Here is a 26,507-nt window from a genome sequence, read left to right on the forward strand (position 1 = left end):
CACCTCTCACTGTTCAACATAGTCTTTATCTCCCTGTCTCACCTCTCACTGTTCAACAGAGTATTTAACTCCCTGTCTCACCTCTCACTGTTCAACAGAGTCTTTACCTCCCTGTCTCACCTCTCACTGTTCAACAGAGTCTTTACCTCCCTGTCTCACCTCTCACTGTTCAACAGAGTCTTTACCTCCCTGTCTTACCTCTCACTGTTTAACAGGGAGAGTTTTTAGTGTGGAGGTGTTTAGTAGAGGATCATTAAGGTGTAGGTATTGAATTGGGGATGATTTGGGCACAAAGTAGAAGCAGGTAACAAGCTACAGGACAGTTAACTGACATGTTGTCCCCATCCAGCTGTCTCTGATGTCCCCATTGGAGTCCACCTGGTGGAGGCAGCCCGTGATTACATGGTGGTGGGTTGGAAGGAGCCCATAGTGACTGGGGGAGCTGACATCAGAGGATACTTTGTGGACTACAGGACAGTGAAGGCAGGGTTCATAGGACAGTGGCGTGAACTCAACCACAAAGCACTCACCACTACTTCTTATAAGGTAAGACATTTTAGCTTTAAGTCTCATATACTTACTATAATATTTTTTCCAACAGGACTCTAAACTTCTTTCCTGTGTGTTGATACATTAATAGAGTCCATATAAAGGTTAAGTTGCTGTTAAACCAGTGGGTGTTTTAGTTAAGCTGTATGTGGTGTTAAACTAGTGACAGTGTTTTAGTAAAGCTGTATGTGGTGTTAAACTAGTGACAGTGTTTTAGTAAAGCTGTATGTGGTGTTGAACCAGTGACCGTGTTTTAGTAAAGCTTTGTGTGGTGTGAATTCAGTATGATGAGCCCTTAACGCCACCCTCTGTGTTTTGTGTTTGTCCAGGCAGAGAACCTGAAGGAGAACTACTTTTACCAGTTCCAGGTCCGGGCTGTGAACATGGTTGGGATCAGCGAGGCCTCCTTGCCCAGCATGGCTCTGGAGTGTAAAGAATACACCCTCGCCAAGCCAGGTCTGTTACCTACACAGAACAAGACCTCTCCTTCCTGGAACATTTCCCTGACCCCATAATCCCACCCCCAGGTGTTCCCCGTTGTCTCCACGTGTTGGAGGTACGTAACACTTCCGTTGTGTTGCTATGGGAACCTCCCACCTTCGACGGACGCTCTCCTGTCAATGGCTACTATGTGGACCTCAAAGAGGCTGCTCCTGGGGAGGACTGGAAGGGTGCGAACAACAAGGCCACCAAGTTGAAGTACATGAAGGTGAGGAGTTTTCTGTCCTGTTCAACCTCCTCTGTAACCATTCCATCTATCAAAGCACAGTGGTCCTTTTGAAAGCCACCAGGCTGCACAATGTCAGCATGCAGTTTCCCCCATTGTGTGAAGGCTTACTCATGTCAGATAGGATTGTTGTATTGTGGTAACTGTTTGGTTTTGTTCCTCTCCTTCCCTCTGTACGTGTGTGTGGGTCTGTATGTGCGTCTGTGTCTGTATGTGCCTGTGTATGTGTATCTGTATGTGTGGGTCTGTATGTGTGGGTCTGTATGTGTGGGTCTGTATGTGTGTGTCTGTGTGTGTGTCTATATGTGTCTGTATATGTCTGTATGTGGGTCTGTGTGTGTGTGTGTGTGTGTGTGTTGTACAGGTGAATGGGCTGATAGCAGGTCGGTCTTATGTGTTCAGGGTGCGAGCACAGAACCTGGCAGGTGTCGGAGAGCCTTCCACAGTGTTAGGACCTGTCTTGGCTCTGACCATGCCTGGTGAGGACATCCAATATCACACAGACCACAGTTTCAAGAGGATGAAGACTAACAAAATGTTATACTACTTTCTACTATTAGGGTTATAACAGTGAGCAAACCCTGGAGATTTGAAGAAGGGAAAATAATGAGATGAATATTGTTTATGTTTATAAACAATGGCAACAAGTCACAATTTTGTCTGCTATAAATTACACATTGAGGTATTTCACCTAATAAATACAGGAGTTTATCAGTGTTTGATGGCACATTATTTCTGGGTTTGTGCTCTGGGGGAAATGTCTCTTATGGAGTCATAAAGTACATTTTAGCCATTTAGCAGAGCAGCTCTATTTTCACATTTAGTGGGCAGTTGGTATTTTGTTAAATAGTTCCCTTCTCCAGCTGTCTGGGAGTTCATATCTCTCTTTCCTCCCAGGAACCCATGAGATTGTGTTGGATGTGGATGATGATGGCGTGATCTCCATGATCTTTGAGTGTTCTAAAATGGCAGAAGGGTCAAAGTTTGTTTGGTCTAAGAACTACAAGGCAATGACTGACACCTCCAGGCTTACTATCGTCACTGAGGGCAGCAGGTATGTACTGTCTCTCTGTGTCTTTTTGGGGTTTCATGCTGTGTGTTTTGTAAAAGCACTTTATGCAGTTTAAACAGGCTTTATAAATGAATTTGATTGATTAAATTTGATTGATCTGTACACCACCACAATGGATTTGAAATGAAACAACCGAGATACAACTGAAGTGCCGACTTTCATCTTAATTCAAGGGGTTGAACCAAAATATCATATGAAATGTTTAAGAATTGCAACCATTTTCATACACAGGCCTCTTATTTCAGGGGCTCAAATGTAATTGGACAAATTAACACAATCATAAATAAAATGTTCCTTTTTAATACTTATGATTGCGTGAACTCTGGAATGCATGGACATCACCAAATGCTGGGTGTCCTCCTTTGTGAGGCTTTTCCAGGCCTTTATTGCAGCTGTCTTCAGAGTCTTTCTGCCTTACATTTTGTTCTCAGCAAGTGAAATCCATGCTCGATCGGGTTGGGATTATGTGATTAACTCGGCCATTGCAGAATATTCCAGTGTAATTGGAAGCCATGCATGCCCATCCCATCACACTGCCTCCACCGTGTTTTACAGATGATGTGGTATGTATCGGATAATGAGCCATTCCAAGCCTTCTCCATACTTTTTTTCCCAATCATTCTGGTACAGGTTTATCTTAGTTTCATCCAAAGAATGCTGTTCCAGTGCTGGTCTGGCTTTTTTAGAATATTTTGGCAAAGTCTAATCTGGCCTTTCTATTCTTGAGGCTTATGAATGGTTTGCAGCTTGTGGTGAACCCTCTGTATTTTGCTCTTGTGATGTATTCTCTTTATGGTAGACATGGATAATGATATGCCTACTTCCTGGAGAGTGTTCTTCAATTGGCTAGATGTTGTAAAGGGATTTTCCATTACCATGGAAAGGATCATACGATCATCCCCCGCTGTTGTTTTCAGTGGACGTCCAGGCGTTTTGTGTTGCAGAGCATCCACCAGTTCTTTTTTTCTCAGAATGTACCAAACTGTTGATTTGGCCAATCCTAATGTTCCTGCCATCTCTCTGATGGATTATTTTGGATGGCCTGTTTCACTTGCATTGAGAGCTCCTTTGACCACATGTTGTGGGTTCACAGCAACAGCTTCCAAATGCGAATGCCACACCTGGAATCAACTCCAGACCTTTTACCTGCTTTATTGATGAAGAAATAATGAAGGAATAGCCCACACCTGTCCATGAAACTGCTTTTAAGTCAATTGTCCAATTACCTTTGGTCCCTTGAAAAAGAGAGGGCTACATATTAAAGAGCTGTAATTCCTAAACCCTTCTTCCAATTTGGATGTGAATACCCTCAAAGTAAAGCTGAGAGACTGCACTTGAATCCCATATTCATGTAACGGGAATTTATTGTGGTAAACAGACAAAATAACAAAACTTGTGTCAGTGTCCATTTATTTCCGGACCAGACTGTATACATACTTATGAATAATTTAATAAGGAAAAATTGCACTAAAGAATATGACTTCAATGGCAGTAATTTAGTCTTATTAGTAAATAATGAATATTTGGGTTACCTCTAACTTCCATCATGTGAACATTAGCATAACCATGTTCCACTAAAGTCGGAGTTTTATAGATTGATAATAACTGGATCTCAAACTTAAAACAAACGCTGGTGTACACCCTCTCACTCTCAGATCCAGAGCCATCTTCAATGAACCCTCTCTGGAGGATCTGGGGATCTTCTCCTGTGAGGTCACCAACACTGACGGAGTTTCGGCCAGCTACAACCTCACTGAGGCTGGTAGGTCACCTAAACCCAAACTTTATTTATACTGAGATCGCTGACTTCCTGTCAGCTATACTCTGTGAACAATGAGTGGGAGGATCCCTGTAAGCACAATGCGCTGAAAACAAATATTTATGGTTGAAAAGATATTGAAAATAATTTAAAAATACATTATTTTAAATGATCTGTGGCAGGGGCTGTGATTTTGTGAGCCCACTAGTCAGCCCACTCTATCCCAGGCATGTGAGTCAGTCCCCTTGGTTGTCTGGCAGTATCAGATGATATTCCATCCACATTTCAAGTGTCTTCGTGACTTCAGAGTGAGGTGGTGATGGGCAACGTTTTGTAGGCGGAGGGTGGGGTTGCTAAGTGATGTATTCCCTCCATGCTCCAATTACAAACCAACAGCTGCATTACTTTAACCATCAGTTTCACATACATAAGGAGGTGTGAAAGAGGGACTGGAGGTCATGGTAAATGGCTCTTTTTGTTGATGACCATGTTTTTTGTTGTTGTTTGATAGGTCTCAAGCATCTCCTGGACATCAGCCATGATCACAAGTTTCCCAGTGAGTATCTTACAACTAAACACTGTAACTTACAGAAATTGTGAAGCAGACACAGATGGGCCTAAAGCCAAGCCTGGGGAACACCAGTTGCTGGTGCCCATAGAACAGACACAGATTACAGGAGTTGGTCCAAGACAACATGTTCAAGGGTTTTGAATAGGAAAGATAGAAGGGCTTTCTTCTAGTAGTTTTTGACGTCTTGAGGAGGGGATTGACTCAGGTCATCAGGTGTGTGGGTGGAGGGGTGGGTGGGATGGAGGGGCATCTGCCCAAACTGTAGGAGAGGAGCCAACAGGGATAGATACATACTGTAGAGTACTGACAAAATAAAAAATGCACTAAATGACAAAAATAAAAAATAAGCCAAAACAAGATAGTGGCAGGCCTACCTTCTTATCCTTCCTCAAATAACCCTGAAGAACAACTCATCTGAACTGTCTTTGTTTTGGTGAAACAAAAGAAATATATCACCACTTGACAAGAATGCCCAAATATGTGTTGAAATATCTGGGAGCCTTAGTGAAGTAGTAATTAGATCTGAAGGTCTCAGTAAAGTACTAATTAGATCTGAAGGTCTTAGCAAAGTTGTAAGGACATCTGAAGGTCTTAGTAAAGCAGTAATGAGATCTGAAGGTTTTGAGTGTAGGAAGCAGAGATGAAATGGAAAAAAGATAAGCTGCAAGTCTCCTATGAAATTCTGACAGATTGCTTAGCATCCTACCAACTTGTCAAAGCATCTAAAGCAAATAATTTTTCTGATATTATAGCTAAAACTGCCCACAGCCCCAAAACCTTGTTTAGTGCGATAAACACTGCACTAAACCATGTTACTGTACTCCCTGATGTTACTTTTGAAATTGACATTCGTGCTTAACTGTCTTCTTTGTTTCTTCTTTAAAAAAATTGTCTGATTCGATAGATTGCATAACTTTGTACAGCACTTTGTTCAGCATTGCTGTTTTTAAATGTGCTTTATAAATAAATTGACTTGACTTAGTAAAATTACTTCCTAGCAGTGGTCAAACCATTCCTCCAATACAGACAGTGATTACAAAAACAATGACAAGTTACCCTTAAGGATGCAGTCTGGGACTTTTGCGAATTACAAACAATTTCTTAAACCTCCCCTTTTGGGACTATTGGAATGACTGAAGGGGACTATTGGAATGACTGAAGGGGACTATTGGAATGACTGAAGGGGACTATTGGAATGACTGAAGGAGACTATTGGAATGACTGAAGGAGACTGTTAGATTCTGTCCAAGTTTGATCCATGAACAAAATAAATGCAACCAGAAGTCAGGGGAGAGCCATCTTTATTCAGCATGAGTCTATGATGTTTTCCTTCCATTTCTCATTTCTCTCTCTCCAAAATTACAGAGGCAACACTGTTTTTATGCCAGAATACATAGGAGGTGACCAGTGGTCATTACCAACCATTACACATTCCAATACCCTCCAATAAGAAAGGTTTATCCTACAACAGACCCTTGTATGGTATGTTCCAACCTATGGTCAATGGACCTATCCATATAGCCTATGTCAGTCACATGGGCAACTCCTAGCAGGAGGAATGGACAGAATGTATGGACAGGATGTATGGGGCCCATCAGTAACAGGCAACACGTCCTGTCTATGGTCCTTCTTTCAGAGTTAGTCAGCACATCAGTGTTGTGTTAAGTTTCTCATGCCAATTTCCCATCAGTCCCCCCTTCAAACATGTGATAACTAATCATTACATGTTGATTAAATTAACAAAATAAAGGTACAATCCAATTCCTAATGAACTGAAAAGGTCCAAACACTTCTGTTAAAAAAACAATAAAGAAAAATAATAAAAAGGATTATCTGGCCTATGAGGCTTTATTATTCCTTAAATGAAATGAAAATAAGATGCAATGGACACAGCTTGCCCTGACACATAGCACTGTATGGTACTGCAATCATACTGACCATCATGATCAATCTTTACCAAACACATCAAGTCCCAGGCTACTATCAGTCTAACCAGTGTCCAACAGAAACAGACCTAACATGACATATTAATGAAATGCATAATTCATTCCCAATAAACCCTTTAAACAATCAAAGTCCCCCCTTGTCCATATCATGATTCATGCATCAACATCATAGCAACAACCCAACATATCCTGAACATAACACAACACTCAACTCCAATGAATGTACTAGTGATAGTTTCTACCTTTGAAACGGAATATGGCACTATTAAACATATCAGGATAGTTGTTGTAATTATGACTATTAAGCAACTTCACAAAAAAACAAGTATCAATGACAAATGTTTGGGTATTGATCATATGTAGTCCTCTACCTGCCTTGTGAGGAATGAACATACATAAAAGATCAAAATACCAGTTACTTTAGGAAAACTATTGATTGTTAGGAATGACCCTAGATTCTCATCAAATGTCCTTTAGTTCTTGTCTTCAGTCTTCTCTGTCTTGCATCAGTGATATAAAGTTCCAATATCAATTATTGCAGTCAGTGTGATGTGGACCCAGCAAATTGCCTGGTTGTCCTAACAAGTCAGTGTAGGTGTATAATGGAACAGTGAGTCTCCAAAACTTCACTAATTCAAGATAAACACCACAACAGTGTCTTCCACTGTGTTGGGACCATGTGACCTTTCCAGTCAACTGGCCCGTGGTACTCTGACCTGTAGTATGTGGAGTCCCTCAGGACTCTCCTCTCATCTTGCTGTCGAAGATTCATCTGGAAATGGAGTGTGAAGCCAAGTGATCTGACCCTGGCATCGTTCTGCCATGTGAGTGGTCAGGAGGATTTGGAACAGATGCGACCCATGTGGTTGTAGAAATCCTTCTTGAACATCCTTCTTGCTGGTACTCACACACTCAGTTGTCTGTGTCCAGTCAGTGACATGATGTATCATCAGAAAAGGGTTTGTGATGTCCTGATCTGTTGAAAGTATAACTACAAAACAACGATTAGTGTGGTTCAACAGTCCATCGGACTTTCATCCACTGGGTATGGTTCTGTCAACTCCCAACAATGAAGACAATAGATCAGTCCTGAAAACTTGTGGATCTCAGAAGTTCCATCATCAGAGTGAAGCATACACCCTATTCAGACAAGTTTCCATAAAAGTCTATGTCAAATTTCCTTTTCCATCCAGAACTGGCTTGGTTGATGTTTCATTCAATGTGCTATATTTATGCTCGAATAGCACCTGGCAGTGGAATGAGATTCCGTTGTCTGATCAGACTTGACTTTGCTTAGCCAAATCAAAAATGGTTACATCTATGCCATTCCACCATTAAAATGTTAGACCTTACGTCAAACAAACAGTTTCCAAATAAACAATTAAAACAAATGCTAAGAATAGAATATGTTAAACATAGCAGATTCCAATGCACCATTATAACTATGCAAACAGAAAAAAAAACAAATGTTCATGTAACTCCTTTTAAGTACCAATTTGATTTGCTTTGAGCCCTAAGCTCAACTCTTTCCAATCATAATCAATTATCAGATCATACATCCCCCCTGCTTTCACTTCATTAAGCCAACGGAAAGCGACACCATGAGTGAAAGCAGAATCATGGCGAATATGGCCACAGGAGGCGCCATCCTGAGCCCACACTGGCCATCATTTTGGGATGGACATGTAAAAATAAAGAACTGGTAACAGGGATGGATCTAGAATCCATTCAATATGGAGTTGCATACTGTATATTCATCATAAACAAAGTGAAAATTTTAAAAACACAAACATTCACTAACATAATCAAAGACATCAATGTGCATCAGTCTTGTGCGAAGGAATTATAAACCATATAACCCAGTGACACATTTGTCTTACAGAGCTAAACAGCTCTCATGTTCTTTAAATGGCTATCATGAATTTAGAATACCCTGAAGTTTCTTGGCACATGCCTAACTAAATTGGTTTGCCCACTAGGGGATAAGCTGCGCACCTAAATTGTAGGAGAAAAAACTCCAGCACATGTTCCAGTGGTATACCTACTGCAACCACCAGGGCAATTGTATTATCATATCTACAGCACCCAAATTTAGCATTTTCAAAGGCAACGACCAAACTACCTTGTGACAAACAATGTCTTGATTAACCTTCTACATTTAAGTAAAATTCTCCAACTTTGATTCATTTTTATTCCAAATAGTTGCATTCAGCCAAACACTAAATCACAACTTATATTTTGACCACTTCTATGGTTCTATTGACATCAAAATTATTCATCAACAATGGAGGATGACTTTTGGTCAAAAGTCATACATTTCAATGTTAAAGCTATTGAGTAGAAAATGTCTCTAACCTCTACTCAATGTTTAATCATCCCAAAACTGAATTTTTATTACGTTGAGGAAATTACCACAGTTGAGACCAGTCTGAACATTCAACTTTAACCCCCAGAAATAGGCTACCTTGATTTAATGGGAGAGGTTGTTTGGGGTCATCCTAGGGGTCTGCCCCCCTTCCTGGAGCCCTTGGTTTCACCCATTAATGGCTAGCCATAAATAAAGGCCAAATGGATTATTTAAAATGTATATAAAATTTAGGTTTCCACATATTAAAAATCCGTACATGGTCCTCAGACTGTCTGTAGCAACATATGTTATTCTTTCAACTTAGCCGATATCCTTTGTTAAGTGAAGGTTCAAATTTACTGTCCTACCCATCTCTAGTTTTGTGTGCAGTTTGTAAAAATATGCTTGTCATATCTATACAATAACTTAACATTCTGGTGGACATTCCAAACATTGGTGAAAATTATGACTAAACCAAAAACAGACATGACCACCCAAGTAAGCCTATGTTACTCTCGCTATCCCAGGGTGTGGGAGTTTGTGGGGGTGTTGGCTCAAGCACTCCTCCCCCCTGTGCTGCTCTCTGAACCAAGGGACCATTTTAGTCAGTCAACTCTTTAGTATCTAACTTGTTCTATAAAACACAAATGTCATCTTAGTTGTAAGAGAAACACAAAAACTGACAAACTAAAATGTTCCTAATTAACCAAAGCCAATTCAACATTCAAAATAAAATATAACATTTTATTGTAGGGGATAAACTCCCTTTTGGCAGTTTTCACCCTTTTTGTCATAATTTGAGACTTTAATCTCAATCTTTTGTCTAAAACCAATGTATAACATATATTAGAATCAAATTCAGTGCACATGGAAAGCCATGTGTCTACTTAAAAAATGATTACCCTTTGTGTATTGTTTCCCTCTCACCAGTTGTCCTGTGACAAGGCAGAGAGAGAGAGAGAACACACACACATTCCAACTTGGGGGAAACCCTCTGTAAAGGCTTATGGCTGTTTTGGATTCATATTCAGTCCTCATGGGACACAGCGTGTCTTCTTAACGTTAAAGATTATCACCATGTGGATTCTTCATTCTATCACTGATATAATATATAAGGAAAGAGAACACACAATATTTTAACCTTTTTTAAGAAAACCATGAGACTATTTTACCAGATTACAAAATCATCATTGTACCAATTTCTAATTTATCACTAGGGTTAGATGTACCCACGTGTTAAAGCCTGTAGTGAGACCCTCCTTGAGGCCTTACGGTTTTAAACATTATCATCAATGCAATAAATACGTTTGATTTAAATTTACATAGTGAACATGACAAAGCACAACAAAACAGGCTATTTCAAATGCTTTTTAAAACATGCTATATAACATCAAAGTGCTTTCGAATTAATATTCACTTGAATAAGCATGGTCATTATCAAGGGAAGTGATCAGGTTTCCTTGATAAGTTCCAGCTCCACTCAATATTTAGGTTTGATACATTTTTGTAAACATATTTAAAACTCTTAATCAATGATTATAAGCTCACGTCAGTTCCCGGTATCACCAGGAAATACTCTGTCTTTGATTCCTGAATTCCATACATGGGAGATCTTTCCTTGCTGCTTATCAGAATGTGGGTAGAATGTCCCATGTTCCAACTGTCTGTGCATCCTGTCCTTTTCCTTTGGTTCTTCTTCTTCTTCTTGCGACACTCATCCTGCCAATGTCCAATGATTCCACAATAGTGAAATGATCCTGGTTTCTTTTTCAATGGGCTTTGAGTGTCTTTAGATGTTGTTCCTGCTTTCAACATTTCCAGTTCCTTTTTCCATCTTATCCAGTTCAGCCATTTGTTCAGCCGACGCCCAAACACATTCTTTCTCATTCTATCTTTGAGAAATTTATCATTTCATTTTTCAATTTCTGATAACACAATCAACGACCAATGTGTTTTTTGTAATTCATCAGGCATTCTTTGAATTTCTTCCCATATTTTCTGTATATTAAAAAAAACTTCTGGAACAATGGCATATTTTTGAATTATCTCTTGGTGACAGTCATCTATTTTCAAACTCTTTTTAATCTCATAGGCCAAGGATTTCGCCATTTTCTAAATTACAACGGGAGGGCTGCAGTCCCTGTATTTACCACGTTGTTTAAAGATGTCTTTTTCTTCCCCTTACTTGTACAAGATTTAAATTATTACTACATACGCGTCAACCTGCTATCCAAATAACAAGGACTTCTAGATGAATACCGAAGCTTTGCACTAAACAGTGGCCTATATTAGGACTTTACACATGTCACTTACTACTCAGTCTAGTAAGAACTTCCCATCACAACAAGGAAGATTTAGCAAGAACTTCTAGATGACTTAACAAAGATTTATCTTCTTCTGTGGAATCTCTGGACTAAGACTAAGAACACATCTTTCAGTGTCAACGTAAGTCTTGCATGTCCTCACCACAGGTTTCCATTGCCTAAAAAATGACATTTCTAGGTCTTCTTATTGTTCCAGATGTGTTCATCTGGATACTCATGCTGATTGAACTGACTTGTTCTTTTAGAGTGGTTTGACTCACCATTCAGAGTGCAAATCCATCTATCCGGCTCACGGCACCATGCTGTTAGATTCTGTCCAAGTTTGATCCATGAACAAAATAAATGCAACCAGAAGTCAGGGGAGAGCCATCTTTATTCAGCATGAGTCTATGATGTTTTCCTTCCATTTCTCATTTCTCTCTCTCCAAAATTACAGAGGCAACACTGTTTTTATGCCAGAATACATAGGAGGTGACCAGTGGTCATTACCAACCATTACACATTCCAATACCCTCCAATAAGAAAGGTTTATCCTACAACAGACCCTTGTATGGTATGTTCCAACCTATGGTCAATGGACCTATCCATATAGCCTATGTCAGTCACATGGGCAACTCCTAGCAGGAGGAATGGACAGAATGTATGGACAGGATGTATGGGGCCCATCAGTAACAGGCAACACGTCCTGTCTATGGTCCTTCTTTCAGAGTTAGTCAGCACATCAGTGTTGTGTTAAGTTTCTCATGCCAATTTCCCATCAAGACTATTGGAATGACTGAAGGAGACTATTGAAATTATTGAGAGACTATTGGAATGACTGATTGGGACTATTGGAATGATTGAAGGATACTTGTAATTATAGTTCTTAAAGTAGAAAGCTCTAAATAGACAGCACTAAATAACACTACATTAAGATAAAAAAAAAATAATGTAGTCCCATTTTGCTACTTGGTAAAGCAGAAGTATTTTGGCAACAAACAAAATTTGACTCTCCTCTCTCATCTTCCCAGTTATTCCCTTTAAAACGGAGATGGCTATGGATCTCCTGGAGAAGGGTCGCGTGAGGTTCTGGACCCAGGTTGAGAAGTTCACGTCTGACTGTAAAGTCGAGTACGTCTTCAATGACGTCATTGTGGAGAACGGAAAGGTGAGTACCCAACCATACATAAAGGTGAGTACCCAACCATACATAATGGTGAGTACCCAACCACACATAATGGTGAGTGCACAACCACACATAATGGTCAGAACACAACCACACATAATGGTGAGTACCCAACCACACATAATGGTGAGTACCCAACCACACATAATGCTGAGTACCCAACCACACATAATGGTGAGTGCACAACCACACATAATGGTGAGTACCCAACCACACATAATGGTGAGTGCACAACCACACATAATGGTCAGAACACAACCACACATAATGGTCAGAACACATAAACTGTGATGGTAATTCCATCAATCGACACTCTTAAAGGAGTAAGAAACAGAGACAAAATTCTCTTGGCACAATTAACAGTTTATTAATTATTTGCAAATAAGAGAGACGCGTCAAACGCTTACAAACATAATCGTCCGAGGAGTCTCTGACTCAAAACATGTCATTCAACAGTATATATTACATAGAAAAGGGGTGTGGTAAGTTGTTGCCCATCTGTCTTGTGTCAGACAGGCTTTACCCAAAAGGTGGGCTGTCCCCGCACCTTATCCTTCTCAACTCCTGAGGAGACACAATGTCTGGACAAAGAACAGAGACACTAAATTGTTATACAGATTTACTGATTTACGAGTACCCCTCTAATCCGCTGGTGCCGGTCAAGGATGTCCCCTAGGCAAACACCAGATCCCTCTCGGCATCTTTAACTAGTAACCCATTTATTCATGTATATGACGACCAAGTGCACATCAGTGCAAGAATTTCCACAACAACACTCCAAAGAAAACACATACGCACATACACAAAAACACATAAACAGAAACACACACAAACACAGAACATTTGAACACATGCAGACATTGATAACATATGTACATGTATAATTTGTTACTTTCTCCTTCCAGAAATACACAATGAACTTTGACAAGAACACAGGCATCATCGAGATGTTCATGGACTCTTTGATGGTCACTGATGAGGGAACATTCACCTTTAACCTCATTGACGGGAAGGCCAAGGGGTCAACCAGTCTGGTGCTAATTGGAGAAGGTAAAGAGATCATACCTGACCCCAACCCTAATTCTAACACCAGATACCAGAAGTTATGTTCTGTTAGACCATGGTGTTGGTAGAGTTTTGGTAGAACATGGTGTTAGTAGAGTGTCGGCGTATCTTATGTTACATGTTTTGACCTTTTGCAGAATTCAGAGAGCTCCAGAAGAAGTCACAGTTTGAACATGCTGAATGGATCCGGAGACAAGGTCTGTACCAACTCTTCTCGGAGGATGTCCATGTTACTGCAGACTGATGTCCATTCATGTTACTGCAGACTGATGTCCATTCATGTTACTGCAGACTGATGTCCATTCATGTTACTGCAGACTGATGTCCATTCATGTTACTGCAGACTGATGTCCATTCATGTTACTGCAGACTGATGTCCATTCATGTTACTGCAGACTGATGTCCATTCATGTTACTGCAGACTGATGTCCATTCATGTTACTGCAGACTGATGTCCATTCATGTTACTGCAGACTGATGACCATTACCATCAGTAACACAATCTGTTTTTCTCCCAGGTCCTCACTTCGTGGACTATCTTGATTTCGAGGTCACCCCAGAGTGCAACGTACTGCTAAAAGCCACAGTAAGATTTTATAACAGAACTGTTCAATGACTTTAGAGTTAGATCAGTCATGATAGGTTTCTATCAATGACGGTAGAGTTCGATCAGTTATGATAGGCTTCTATCAATGACTGTAACGTTCTAGCTATGAAAATGTGGTTCTGTCAATAATGGTATGGTTGTATCAATATTGGCAGAGTTCTGTCAATGAAATTACAGTTTCATCAATATCAGTAGGATTTTATTGATTACTGTTGGGTTATATTGATAATGGTAGTGTTCTGTTGATAACAGTAGGGTTCAGTTTATCTCAGGTATGACAGTAGTGTTCTAGCTGTTGTAACGGCTGTCCCACGTGGGGCTGTGCTCTCTCCCTCTTCGGCGCTCCTCCTCACCGGCATACTAACCGCTGGCTGGAGACTGATGGCAGCAGGGCATCACCCCAATGACACACCTGCTTCCCATCACTAATCACGTTGTCTGTGTGTTTGTTGTCAATATCACTGACAGTGAGGTGCTGCTAACTTTTTCTACATATATAAAAGAACAAACTGTAATTGTGACTGTTGTATGTCATTGTTTTGTTTTCCTTTTCTTTTTGCCTCACCTTTTTACGAACTCACTACCCTCGGACTTCACAGCTATGATGTAAATGTTCTGTCAATAACAGTAGGCTTCTGATAGTAGGGCCTTATTGATGACATTAGGTTTATACTGTATTAATAATAACAGGGTTCTGTTGATGATGTGGGAGTTCTATTGATGACATTAGGTTTATACTGTATTAATAATAACAGGGTTCTGTTGATGATGTGGGAGTTCTATTGATGACATTAGGTTTATACTGTATTAATAATAACAGGGTTCTGTTGATGACATTAGGTTTATACTGTATTAATAATAACAGGGTTCTATTGATGATGTGGGAGTTCTACTGATGACATTAGGTTTATACTGTATTAATAATAACAGGGTTCTGTTGATGATGTGGGAGTTCTATTGATGACATTAGGTTTATACTGTATTAATAATAACAGGGTTCTGTTGATGACATTAGGTTTATACTGTATTAATAATAACAGGGTTCTGTTGATGATGTGGGAGTTCTATTGATAACATATGGTTCTATTAATGTCAGTAGAGTTTCATCAATGATGGTATGTTTGTAGCTGTGATGGTATTATTCTACTGATGACTGGGTTTTAGTGGTTAGGTTCTTTAAATACCGGTTTTGTTGTATCAGTACTATTGATTATGTTAAGGTTCTATCAATGACAGTAGAGTTCTATCTATGACATTAGGGTTCTAGCTTTGACCGTCGTGATGATCATTAGGCTTCTGTCTACGATTGTTCTTATGATTGTAGAGTTCAATTGGACCTTTAAGTCCTCAGTGAGGTTGCTGACTGTGTCCCTGTCTTTCTCTCTTCAGATTGGAAACATCAAGCCTGAGACAGAGATCAGATGGTACAAGGATGGAATAGAGATTGAAGAGGATGATGCTGATTACAAAAAGATTGAAATGAAGGACAGACAGTTGACCTTTAACATTGGAAAGGTCAGGGGTTGTGAAGAGGGTTGGGGGGGCAGATGGATGTGTGAAGAAGACTTGAATATTATACATAATGTCCAATACTTCCAAATACATCAGGTGCTTTTGAATGTAGCGTGTCTGTTACAGCAATGCAGCAAACTAGATCCATCCACTGGCCAGATAAATCATCCACTCTGCCCACTGGCCAGATAAATCATCCACTCTGCACACTGGCCAGATAAATCATCCACTCTGCTCACTGGCCAGATGAATCATCCACTTTGCACACTGGCCAGATAAATCATCCACTCTGCCCACTGGCCAGATAAATCATCCACTCTGCCCACTGGCCAGATAAATCATCCACTCTGCACACTGGCCATATAAATCATCCACTCTGCCCACTGGCCAGATAAATCATCCACTCTGCCCACTGGCCAGATAAATCATCCACTCTGCCCACTGGCCAGATAAATCATCCACTCTGCACACTGGCCAGATAAATCATCCACTCTGCACACTGGCCAGATAAATCATCCACTCTGCACACTGGCCAGATAAACCATCCGCTCTGCAGACTAGATAAACCATCCGCTCTGCAGACTAGATAAACCATCCCGCCCTCCAGACTAGATAAAACCATGCGCCCTGCAGACTAGATAAACCATCCGCCCTGCAGACTAGATAAACCATCCGCCCTGCAGACTAGATAAACCATCCGCTCTGCAGACTAGATAAACCATCCGCTCTGCAGACTGGCCAGATAAATAATCCACTCGGCACACTGGACAGATAAATCATTCACTCGGCACACTGTACCAGATAAATAAGATAAATAAAACACTTGTTAAGTATTTGCCGGTATTAGACATCCATTAGACTATGCATTAAAACCAAATCTTGTGTGGGGAAGGTTTTCAGCTATTTTGTAGCGAGCAAAGCTTCAATTATGCTTCGCTAAGCTATGCAGTAGGCTAACAGGCTATGCTACGCAATACAATAGGCTAACAAGGCTACTGTACAGTAATGGCCTACCAGACAATGCCTAGTGTACAATCCCTCTCTGACAGACTCTTACATAAAGAAACATGGATGCTAACATGTCATTTAGCATACTTGTACACAGAACCAGAACAATAATAACTTTATCTGTGGTATCAATCCATCTAGTAGGGTACAGCACTTCTATAGGACACCATCTGCCCATCCTATTGGGTTAAATCTGTAGGGTACAGCACTTCTAAAGGACACCATCTGCCCATGCTATTGGGTTAAATCTGTAGGGTACAGCACTTCTATAGGACAACATCTGCCCATCCTATTGGGTAAATCTGTTAATGAAGTTGTGTATGTATCCAACTCTCAACTATGTATTGACATTTTAGTTATTTAGCAGAGGCTCACATTCAGAGTGACTTAAAGTAGCAATTAAGTTTAAGTGGCTTGCTTAAAGGCACAAAAACAGATCTGTTTTACCTTATTGTCTCTAGGACTAGAACAAGTGACGTTATTGTAACTTGTCCAATGATCTAGGCTATCTGACACCTTTTATTTACAGGAAAATCGAAAGGTGGTGTTCTGAATTTAAATAGTAAACATTCAGTCCTACCCTATGGGCATTAAATACCTACATTCATGTAAACCTCTATGTTAAACCTTTTAGAAAGGAAATGCTGTACTGTTAGTCTTTATACCTACTGGTCATTGTTGTACTTTGACTCACATGTTAGTAAAGTGCCACAATGTCCAATCAGAAGTGAGTGTGTGAGAGAGGGGTGGAGCCAGTGGCCATGCATGCAACCGAGGAGAGATTCACCTCCACCATCGCTCCAGGAGAGGGCGCTAATGCTGCAGCTACTACATTAACCTGCTTATCTTGTTATCCACAGTGGGTTGTGGGTAAAACAGACACTGAATCTGTGGACTGTGGCGAGAGAATGACACCAGCAGCCGTCGTGGAGCCCTCACCAAGACCTAAAGTCTGGACACATACTTTGACACATGCATGAGTCTCCTTATCACCACTGTGTCCCCTGTCCAATCATATCGCTGTGTCAGTCTGTAGCTGTCCGCCTGCAGCATCCTGGCAGGAGAAAAGCATTGCCTTTTCGGTTGTAGAAGTCTCTGTGTGATCTGTCTGTTAACTGTCAGCGTCTATCAGGCCATGTCTTAGACGGCACTCTATTCCCTGTGTAGATAAGGACTTTGGGCTGTGACACTGTAGGGAAGGACTTTGGGCTGTGACACTGTAGGAAGGACTTTGGGCTGTGACACTGTGTAGAGAAGACTTTGGGCTGTGACACTGTGTAGGGAAGGACTTTGGGCTGTTTACACTGTGTAGAGAAGGACTTTGGGCTATGACTGTGTAGGGAAGGACTTTGGGCTGTGACACTGTGTAGAGAAGGACTTTGGGCTGTGACACTGTGTAGAGAAGGACTTTGGGCTGTGACTGTGTAGGGAAGGACTTTGGGCTGTTACACTGTGTAGAGAAGGACTTTGGGCTGTGACACTGTGTAGGGAAGGACTTTGGGCTGGGGCCATGACACTGTGTTGGGAATAGAATGCTGGTCACCTCTGAGCCAGTTGTTCCCCTCTGTTGCTGATGAAGGATGGTTGATTGTCTCTTCAGCTGTCTGACAGTCCTCCTGTCTGTTTTTTGGTCTCCAGCTGTGCAGGAAGGATGCAGGCATGTACGAGGTCAAGCTGAAGGATGATAGAGGAAAAGACATTAGTCTATTTAACCTTACTGATGCAGGTACTGAAACACTTCTGTCCTGGTTCTACTGTATTCAACTAATCTATTATGGTTCTACAGCACCACTGTTGTGGTTCCACTGTGTTCTAGAACTACTCTCTTCTAGTAATGACTCATCAGATAGGGTTTCTATTATTTCTATTATTATTAAGTATTTGATACACTGCCGATTTTGCAGGATTTCCCACTTACAAAGCATGTAGAAGTCTGTAATTTTTATCATAGGTACTCTTCAAATGTGAGTAACGGAATCTAAAACAAAAATCCAGAAAATCACAATTTATGATTTTTAAGTCATTAATTAGCATTTTATTGCATGACATAAGTATTTGATACATCAGAAAAGCAGAACTTAATATTTGGTACAGAAACCTTTGTTCGCAATTACAGAGATCAAACATTTCATGTAGTTCTTGAACAGATTTGTACACACTGCAGCAGGGATTTTGGCCCACTCCTCCATACAGACCTTCTCCAGATCCTTCAGGTTTCGGGGCTCTCAATGGGCAATATAGACTTTCAGCTCCCTCCAAAGATTTTCTATTGGGTTCAGGTCAGGAGACTGGCTAGGCCACTCCAGGACCTTGAGATGCTTCTTACGGAGCCAATCCTTAGTTGCCCTGGCTGTGTGTTTCGGGTCGTTGTCATGCTAGAAGACCCAGCCATGACCCATCTTCAGTGCTCTTACTGAGGAAAGGAGGTTTTTGGCAAAGATCTTGCGATACATGGCCCCATCCATCCTCCCCTCAATACGGTGCAGTCGTCCTGTCCCCTTTGCAGAAAAGCTTCCCCAAAGAATGATGTTTCCAACCCAACAAATCGGCAGTGTAATCAAATACTTGTTCTCCCCACTGTAACTCAATCTGATAGGGTTTCATTGACCACTATTTATAACTCATCTGATAGGGTTTCTATTATTGATCACTATTTATAACTCATCTGATAGGGTGTTCTATTATTGATCACTATTTATAACTCATCTGATAGGGTTTCATTGATCACTATTTATACTCATCTGATAAGGGTTTCCATTGATCACTATTATGTGTGTGTGTCTCCCAGGTTACCAGGCTGTGCTGAAACGAGCTGTTTAGGGTTATTGGTGAGTGTTATGCTAAAACTGATGATTAAATACTAGACAATCCATTTTGTTCTTTCATAAGTCATAGTCACTTATCTGATCATATCCTCTTCAGCCAATCTTCTACGGAGATCCGGTGTGTTGAGTACTGAACATGGCATTGTTCTCTACTCCCTTGTGACCCACCACAATGAGGAGCTCCAAGTGACATGGCTACAAAAGTACATCCACATTACTGCTAGTGACACCTACGTCCCTTCTCTAGTGACCACTAGTGACCCCTAACTCCCTTCTCTAGTGACCACTAGTGACCCCTAACTCCCTTCTCTAGTGACCACTAGTGACCCCTAACTCCCTTCTCCAGTGATCACTAATGACCCCTAATTCCCTTCTCTAGTGACCACTAACTCCCTTCTCTAGTGACCACTAACTCCCTTCTCTAGTGACCACTAGTAAACCCTAACTCCCTTCTCTAGTGACCCCTATTTAACCCTAACTCCCCTCTCTAGTTACCACTAGTAAACCCTAACTCCCTTCTCTAGTGACCCCTAGTAAACCCTAACTCCCTTCTCTAGTTACCCCTAGTAAACCCTAACTCCCCTCTCTAGTTACCACTAGTAAACCCTAACTCCCCTCTCTAGTGACCCCTAGTAAACCCTAACTCCCTTCTCTAGTTACCCCTAGTAAACCCTAACTCCCCTCTCTAGTTACCACTAGTAAACCCTAACTCCCCTCTCTAGTGACCCCTAGTAAACCCTAACTCCCTTCTCTAGTTACCCCTAGTAAACCCTAACTCCCCTCTCTAGTTACCACTATTAAACCCTAACTCCCTTCTCTAGTGACCCCTAGTAAACCCAAACTCCCTTCTCTAGTGACCCCTAGTAAAAACCTAACTCCCTCTCTAGTGACCCCTAGTAAATCCTAACTCCTTCTCTTGTGTCCCCTAACTCCCTATTCTACTGACCCATAGTAACCCCTAACTCCCTTCTCTAGTGACCCCTAACTCCCTATTCTAGTGACCCCTAACTCCCTATTCTAGTGACCCCTAACTCCCTTCTCTAGTGACCCCTAACTCCCTATTCTAGTGACCCCTAACTCCCTATTCTAGTGACCCCTAACTCCCTATTCTAGTGACACCTAACTCCCTTCTTTAGTGACCCCTAACTCCCTATTCTAGTGACCCCTAACTCCCTATTCTAGTGACCCCTAACTCCCTATTCTAGTGACCCCTAACTCCTTATTCTAGTGACCCCTAACTCCCTTCTCTAGTGACCCTTAACTCCTTATTCTAGTGACCCCTACCTCCCTATTCTAGTAACCCCTAACTCCTTATTCTAGTAACCCCTAACTCCTTCTTTAGTGACCCCAAACTCCCTATTCTAGTGACCCCTAACTCCCTTTTTTAGAGACCCCTAACTCCCTATTCTAGTGACACCTAACTCCCTTCTTTAGTGACACCTAACTCCCTATTCTAGTGACCCCTAACTCCCTATTCTAGTGACCCCTAACTCCCTATTCTAGTGACCCCTAACTCCCTATTCTAGTGACCCCTAACTCCCTTCTTTAGTGACACCTAACTCCCTATTCTAGTGACCCCTAACTCCCTGTTCTAGTGACCCCTAACTCCCTATTCTAGTGACACCTAACTCCCTATTCTAGTGACACCTAACTCCCTTCTTTAGTGACACCTAACTCCCTTCTTTAGTGACCCCTAACTCCCTATTCTAGTGACCCCTAACTCCCTATTCTAGTGACCCCTAACTCCCTTCTTTAGTGACCCCTAAGTCCCTATTCTAGTGACACCTAACTCCCTTTTTTAGAGACCCCTAACTCCCTATTCTAGTGACCCCTAACTCCCTTCTTTAGTGACACCTAACTCCCTATTCTAGTGACCCCTAACTCCCTATTCTAGTGACTCCTAACTCCCTTCTTTAGTGACACCTAACTCCCTATTCTAGTGACCCCTAACTCCCTATTCTAGTGACCCCTAACTCCCTATTCTAGTGATCCCTAACTCCCTTCTTTAGTGACCCCTAAGTCCCTATTCTAGTGACACCTAACTCCCTTTTTTAGAGACCCCTAACTCCCTATTCTAGTGACCCCTAACTCCCTTCTTTAGTGACACCTAACTCCCTATTCTAGTGACCCCTAACTCCCTATTCTAGTGACCCCTAACTCCCTTCTTTAGTGACCCCTAAGTCCCTATTCTAGTGACCCCTAAGTCCCTATTCTAGTGACCCCTAACTCCCTATTCTAGTGACCCCTAACTCCCTTCTTTAGTGACCCCTAACTCCCTATTCTAGTGACCTTTAGCGTCAGTATGGTGTAATCTCTGGCCTATCTCTGGTACTATATAGGGAATAGGCTGTCATCTCTTGGTTCAATTGATCTCTCTATTTATAACCATCTGTGCACAGCTAGTATTAAATCTGCATGCGTGTGTGTGTGTGTTTGTGTGCAGGGATGCCAAGATCTCCTACTCTGACAGAGTCCAGTGTGGGGTCACAGGAGAGCAGCTATGGCTGAAAGGTCAACGAGCCCACAGAGAAGGACAAGGGAAAATACACCATTAACATTAGTGATGGCAAGGACGGGGTTAAGAGAGTGTGCGATCTGTCTGGTCAAGGTAGGATATGCGCGCACACACACACACACACACATATTAAAGTATTTCTCTTAGCCTCCTGCTCTCAACAAACTCCTGTAAACAGACATACATGATTCCAGATAACATAAAGCAAATAGTTTATTGTGTAGTGCTCATAAACATGCTTTAGATGTGTTTGCGGCTGTCTGTTTAGTCACTCATGGTTATTGTTCTGTGTGTTTCTGTCTTCACAGTCTGGGAGGAAGCTTTTGCTGAGTTCCAGAGGCTGAAGTAAGTTGTTGTTCTTGCTAATAGATGATTACAGTCACGTTTTTCTAACCTATAGATACAGTCGCATGTTTTTCCAGCCTAGAGATAAATACAGTTGTATGTTTTTTCATGTCTACAGAGATGTATGTTTTTCTAGCCTATACATACAGTGTTTCTAACAGTTTACCTGTGATGTGACCTGTTCCTGATCCTCTGTCTGTCTTCCTCAGGGCTGCTGCCATTGCAGAGAGAAGTAAGTATTTATATATTCCAGCCAGTCAGGAGAAACACCACACTGTGAACACATCTCCACTTCTCAACATTATAACACATCTCATCTTCTCAACATTATAACACATCACCTCTTCTCAACATTATACAGCATATCATCTTCTCAACATTATACAACATATCATCTTCTCAACATTATACAACATATCATCTTCTCAACATTATAACAAATCTCATCTTCTCAACATTATAACAAATCTCATCTTCTCAACTTTATACAACATATCATCTTCTCAACATTATACAAGATATCATCTTCTCAACAGTATAACACATCACCTCTTCTCAACATTATAACACATCTCATCTTCTCAACATTATAACACATCACCTCTTCTCAACATTATAACACATCTCATCTTCTCAACATTATAACACATCACCTCTTCTCAACATTATAACACATCTCATCTTCTCAACATTATAACACATCTCATCTTCTCAACATTATACAACATATCCTCTTCTCAACATTATAAAACATCTCCTCTTCTCAACTTTATAACACATCTCCACATCCTTCCTGTACCCATTTTGAAAAAGGCAATGTCTTACTAAAGTGTTAGGTTCAGGTTTATGTGTTAATTCTCTGCATCCTGTGTTCTAGACCGAGCTCGTGTGGTTGGAGGTTTGCCAGATGTGGTGACAATTCAGGAGGGCAAGGTAACTAGAATATACCTAGAATATACCATAACCCAGGAGTGCAAGGTAACTAGAATATACCTAGAATATACCATAACCCAGGAGTGCAAGGTAACTAGAATATACCTAGAATATACCATAACCCAGGAGTGCAAGGTAACTAGAATATACCTAGAATATACCATAACCCAGGAGTGCAAGGTAACTAGATAATAACCTAGAATATACCATAACCCAGGAGTGCAAGGTAACTAGAATATACCTAGAATATACCATAACCCAGGAGTGCAAGGTAACTAGAATAAACCTAGAATAAATCATAACCCAGGAGTGCAAGGTAACTAGAATAAACCTAGAATAAACCATAACCCAGGAGTGCAAGGTAAATACCTGAATCTATCTGAACTCTAGGATATACCATAGTCAATCTGTCCTCTTGGATCTCTTGGATATATTTGAGACAGGCCTGCTTGATAGAGTTGAATCTGTCCTTCATGATAAACCGTACCAGAGTTTGTGTCCTCAGAGTCAATGTTCTGTACTATTTCTTTGAATACCATGCTTAAATCCTCTTCTCCTCTCTTCAAGTCTCTTAACCTAACAGGCAATGTTTGGGGTGATCCCACGCCTGAGGTCAGCTGGCTGAAAAACGACAAAGAGCTAGTGTCTGACGAACGCTACGCCCTCAAGTTTGAAAATGGCAAGTTTGCCAGCATCACCATTGCCTCTGTGACCCCAACTGACTCAGGGAAGTACGCTTTGCTGGTGAAGAACAAGTATGGAACGGAGGCTGGAGAGTTTACTGTCTCGGTCTAACTTCCCAGAAGACGAGAAGAAGAACTGAGTAGAAAAAGATGGAGGGATGAGGGATGGTGGAATGGAGGGAGTAAGGAAGGAGTGATATAAAGGGTTGAAGAATGAGGGGGTGATCTCCAAAGCTATTTACTCCAGTGCATGATGACAAACAGAGTATAGGCTGGATGCATTAAGAAGAACATTTCTTAAAGCCTTGGTAGAGTTCATCTCCTGTGATGTCTAAGTCAAATGCCTCAAGCCCAGTACAGTATTCTAAAATGTACTATATCAATAAAAATGTACCTGAGAAGAATCAAGGACTGGTCTTTATCTCTCCCCATTAGGTAGTGGAATAAAATGCTGGAAATTGATTCCCCTTCAGGGTAGAGAAGTTTATACTATGTTATTATTATTAATAATTATTATTATATGGTTTGTTTTCTCTGTTTTTGAAAATGTGAGGATTTCTTTCAGACTGGAGATGTTTTAACTGCCGGTTACTGTCTTACCATGGTAGTAGAATACAGTGGCGTTTTTATATGTAAAAAATTGGTGGGGCACAAACCATTTCAAAATATAGGATACATACCAGTAAGGCTACAAAACTCCCTCTTGCTACTGATGTGTTTATTTAACACATCAACAAACAGCTTGGCTCCACAAAACACTTTTACCGACAGAGCGGCTTGCTTCTACCAGGTGTTGTAGTAAACATACTGGAGAGAGAGAGACCTTCTTGTGTAATTGGTCTCCTTCTCTCTCTCACACGTAAAATTACCACTGTCACATTTATAAACCTAAATTAGGAATGCAACCAAGCTCAGAAACAATGTGCCTACAGGGCCGTACAGCAACAGCAATGAGCTCAAAATCACTGAAAGCCACAACGAAGCGGAAAGACAACTTTAGGGATACAGATCCATTCTATGACAACAATCTTAATAGATAAGCATGGACACACTGACACTTGTCACCATCTATAACAAAAATATGACCAATGCAGGGACCAGCACCACAAAGGCAGGATGATAAAATATGCTTTCACTCACCAAGGCTGAGGGCTCACTTGAAGAGAAAGGTGGCACGGTGGTTCTTCCTCTGGACAAACTTTTCGATAACTTTGGAAATGAAGTCATGTAGCTGCTGAATCAGCTGGCTATGCGTTGAGTAGCAGCTGTCCCATGGTATTGCGAGTGAAGGTTTTTACCCTCTTCAAGGTGGAAAAGTTCCTCTCTGACTCAGATGTCATCACAAGTGTTGTTATGATAATTTTCAGCAGAGGTGACGATCTCAGCAAAAGCCTCCCCTAGGTTGTTCTCATGGGTGGATCTTAACAGAGACAGGCCCGTCTTACCAGTGTGATGCTCAGTGTGGCGGTACAGACGTCAGCTCAGACTTCAACTTTTCCTCGTTTCCTAGAGGCCATAGTTTCACCGCACAGTCAAGCTCAGATGTAAGGAATGACAGGACTTATTGTGGGAAGAGCGAGCTGTCAACTAGTTTGGCAACAATCAGGTCGTCACTTTGTGAAAACCTCTGCTCCATCTAGCTGCAGAAAGGCTCTGTCCCAGAGTTTTTTTGACAGGCCATATGCCTCACTTATGGGTGGACTCATCTTCTTCTCTTAAATTAATGGCTGATCGCATCCATTGAAGGTGGCATATACCGCCACTTCCTTACCGAAGTGTGAGGCCCCTCACGGCCTGCCTTTCCTACATCCTCCTGCTCAGACCTGTAGCCCTGATAAATCGACATACAGCCTTAGCCACCATCCCGCTCCCCTTCCAGCCCCCCAGCAACCCCTCGACATCCCACTTCCTCCCCTCTAACCTTCTCATACAACCTTTCCCTCTCAACATCATACTGTTCACAATGCATCAACACATGTTCAACTGTTTCCTCCACTCGACACCCATCACACAGCCCTGTTTCATGCTTACTTATGACCTTCAATGACGCGTTCAGTCCTGTATGTCCTAAACCGTAGTCGACACCACATCACCTCTTCTCTCTACTCACCCCATATTACTCACCTCGACCCTCACTGTCCGCTGCACCCCATAATACCCTCTCCCCTTCCTGCTACCATCCCACTTCCTCTGCCAACAGTTAACACCTATCCCCTTTAGCAACGTTTTAATTTCCCCCTGTCCTAACGGTACCTGTACACCCACCCCCTCCTTACTACACACACTCCCAGCCAACCTATCAGCCCCTTCATTACCCTCCACACCAACATGAGCCGTCACCCAGCAGAACTGAACCACCACCCCCATCCTCTCCAATCCCAACAACACCATCATATCCACCAACAAGTCACCTCTGTCTGACCTTCCAGTCTGTAAGCTGCCTAACAACGCCGTTGAGTCAGAACACACCACCACTCTCAAGGTTCTCACCTCCTCCAACCATCTCAACCCAAGAATCATCGCCACCATTTCTGTCGTATATACAGACACCTGG

At 41.5% G+C, this 26,507-nt stretch overlaps 2 protein-coding genes across 2 annotated transcripts in view; both read left to right on the forward strand.

Annotated features, from left to right (window-relative positions):
- myom1a (myomesin 1a (skelemin)) overlaps window positions 1–22,079 on the forward strand; it is a 47,192-nt gene extending 25,113 nt beyond the window's left edge. The window contains exons 18-34 of the mRNA XM_034291598.1: window positions 350–546; window positions 879–1,005; window positions 1,077–1,258; window positions 1,641–1,755; window positions 2,174–2,330; window positions 4,004–4,110; window positions 4,619–4,663; window positions 12,306–12,442; window positions 13,366–13,510; window positions 13,663–13,722; window positions 14,044–14,111; window positions 15,522–15,647; window positions 17,513–17,602; window positions 18,291–18,378; window positions 19,441–19,480; window positions 19,575–19,680; window positions 21,921–22,079. Coding sequence (XP_034147489.1) covers window positions 350–546; window positions 879–1,005; window positions 1,077–1,258; window positions 1,641–1,755; window positions 2,174–2,330; window positions 4,004–4,110; window positions 4,619–4,663; window positions 12,306–12,442; window positions 13,366–13,510; window positions 13,663–13,722; window positions 14,044–14,111; window positions 15,522–15,647; window positions 17,513–17,602; window positions 18,291–18,378; window positions 19,441–19,472 — 1,676 coding nt within the window. The 3' untranslated portion in view covers window positions 19,473–19,480; window positions 19,575–19,680; window positions 21,921–22,079. The remainder of the gene's footprint in view (window positions 1–349; window positions 547–878; window positions 1,006–1,076; window positions 1,259–1,640; window positions 1,756–2,173; window positions 2,331–4,003; window positions 4,111–4,618; window positions 4,664–12,305; window positions 12,443–13,365; window positions 13,511–13,662; window positions 13,723–14,043; window positions 14,112–15,521; window positions 15,648–17,512; window positions 17,603–18,290; window positions 18,379–19,440; window positions 19,481–19,574; window positions 19,681–21,920) is intronic.
- Window positions 21,780–24,361, forward strand: LOC117594273 (myomesin-1-like). The gene is made up of 6 exons (XM_034291566.1): window positions 21,780–21,784; window positions 21,921–21,988; window positions 22,301–22,337; window positions 22,547–22,569; window positions 23,215–23,450; window positions 23,838–24,361. Exons 1-6 carry the CDS (start codon window positions 21,780–21,782, stop codon window positions 24,063–24,065), a joined length of 597 nt encoding a protein of 198 aa, XP_034147457.1. The 3' UTR covers window positions 24,066–24,361.
- Window positions 24,362–26,507: the final 2,146 nt, after the last annotated feature.

This window comes from Esox lucius, chromosome 3, assembly GCF_011004845.1.
Source record: "Esox lucius isolate fEsoLuc1 chromosome 3, fEsoLuc1.pri, whole genome shotgun sequence".
Taxonomy (NCBI): Eukaryota; Metazoa; Chordata; class Actinopteri; order Esociformes; family Esocidae; genus Esox; species Esox lucius.

Bases quoted from the DNA above. Each gene is read 5' to 3' on its own strand.
- LOC117594273 (XM_034291566.1), top strand. The intron at 22,338-22,546 runs GTAAGTTGTTGT...TGTCTTCCTCAG, and splicing joins GCTGAGTTCCAGAGGCTGAA to GGCTGCTGCCATTGCAGAGA. The intron at 23,451-23,837 runs GTAACTAGATAA...CCTCTCTTCAAG, and splicing joins CCATAACCCAGGAGTGCAAG to TCTCTTAACCTAACAGGCAA.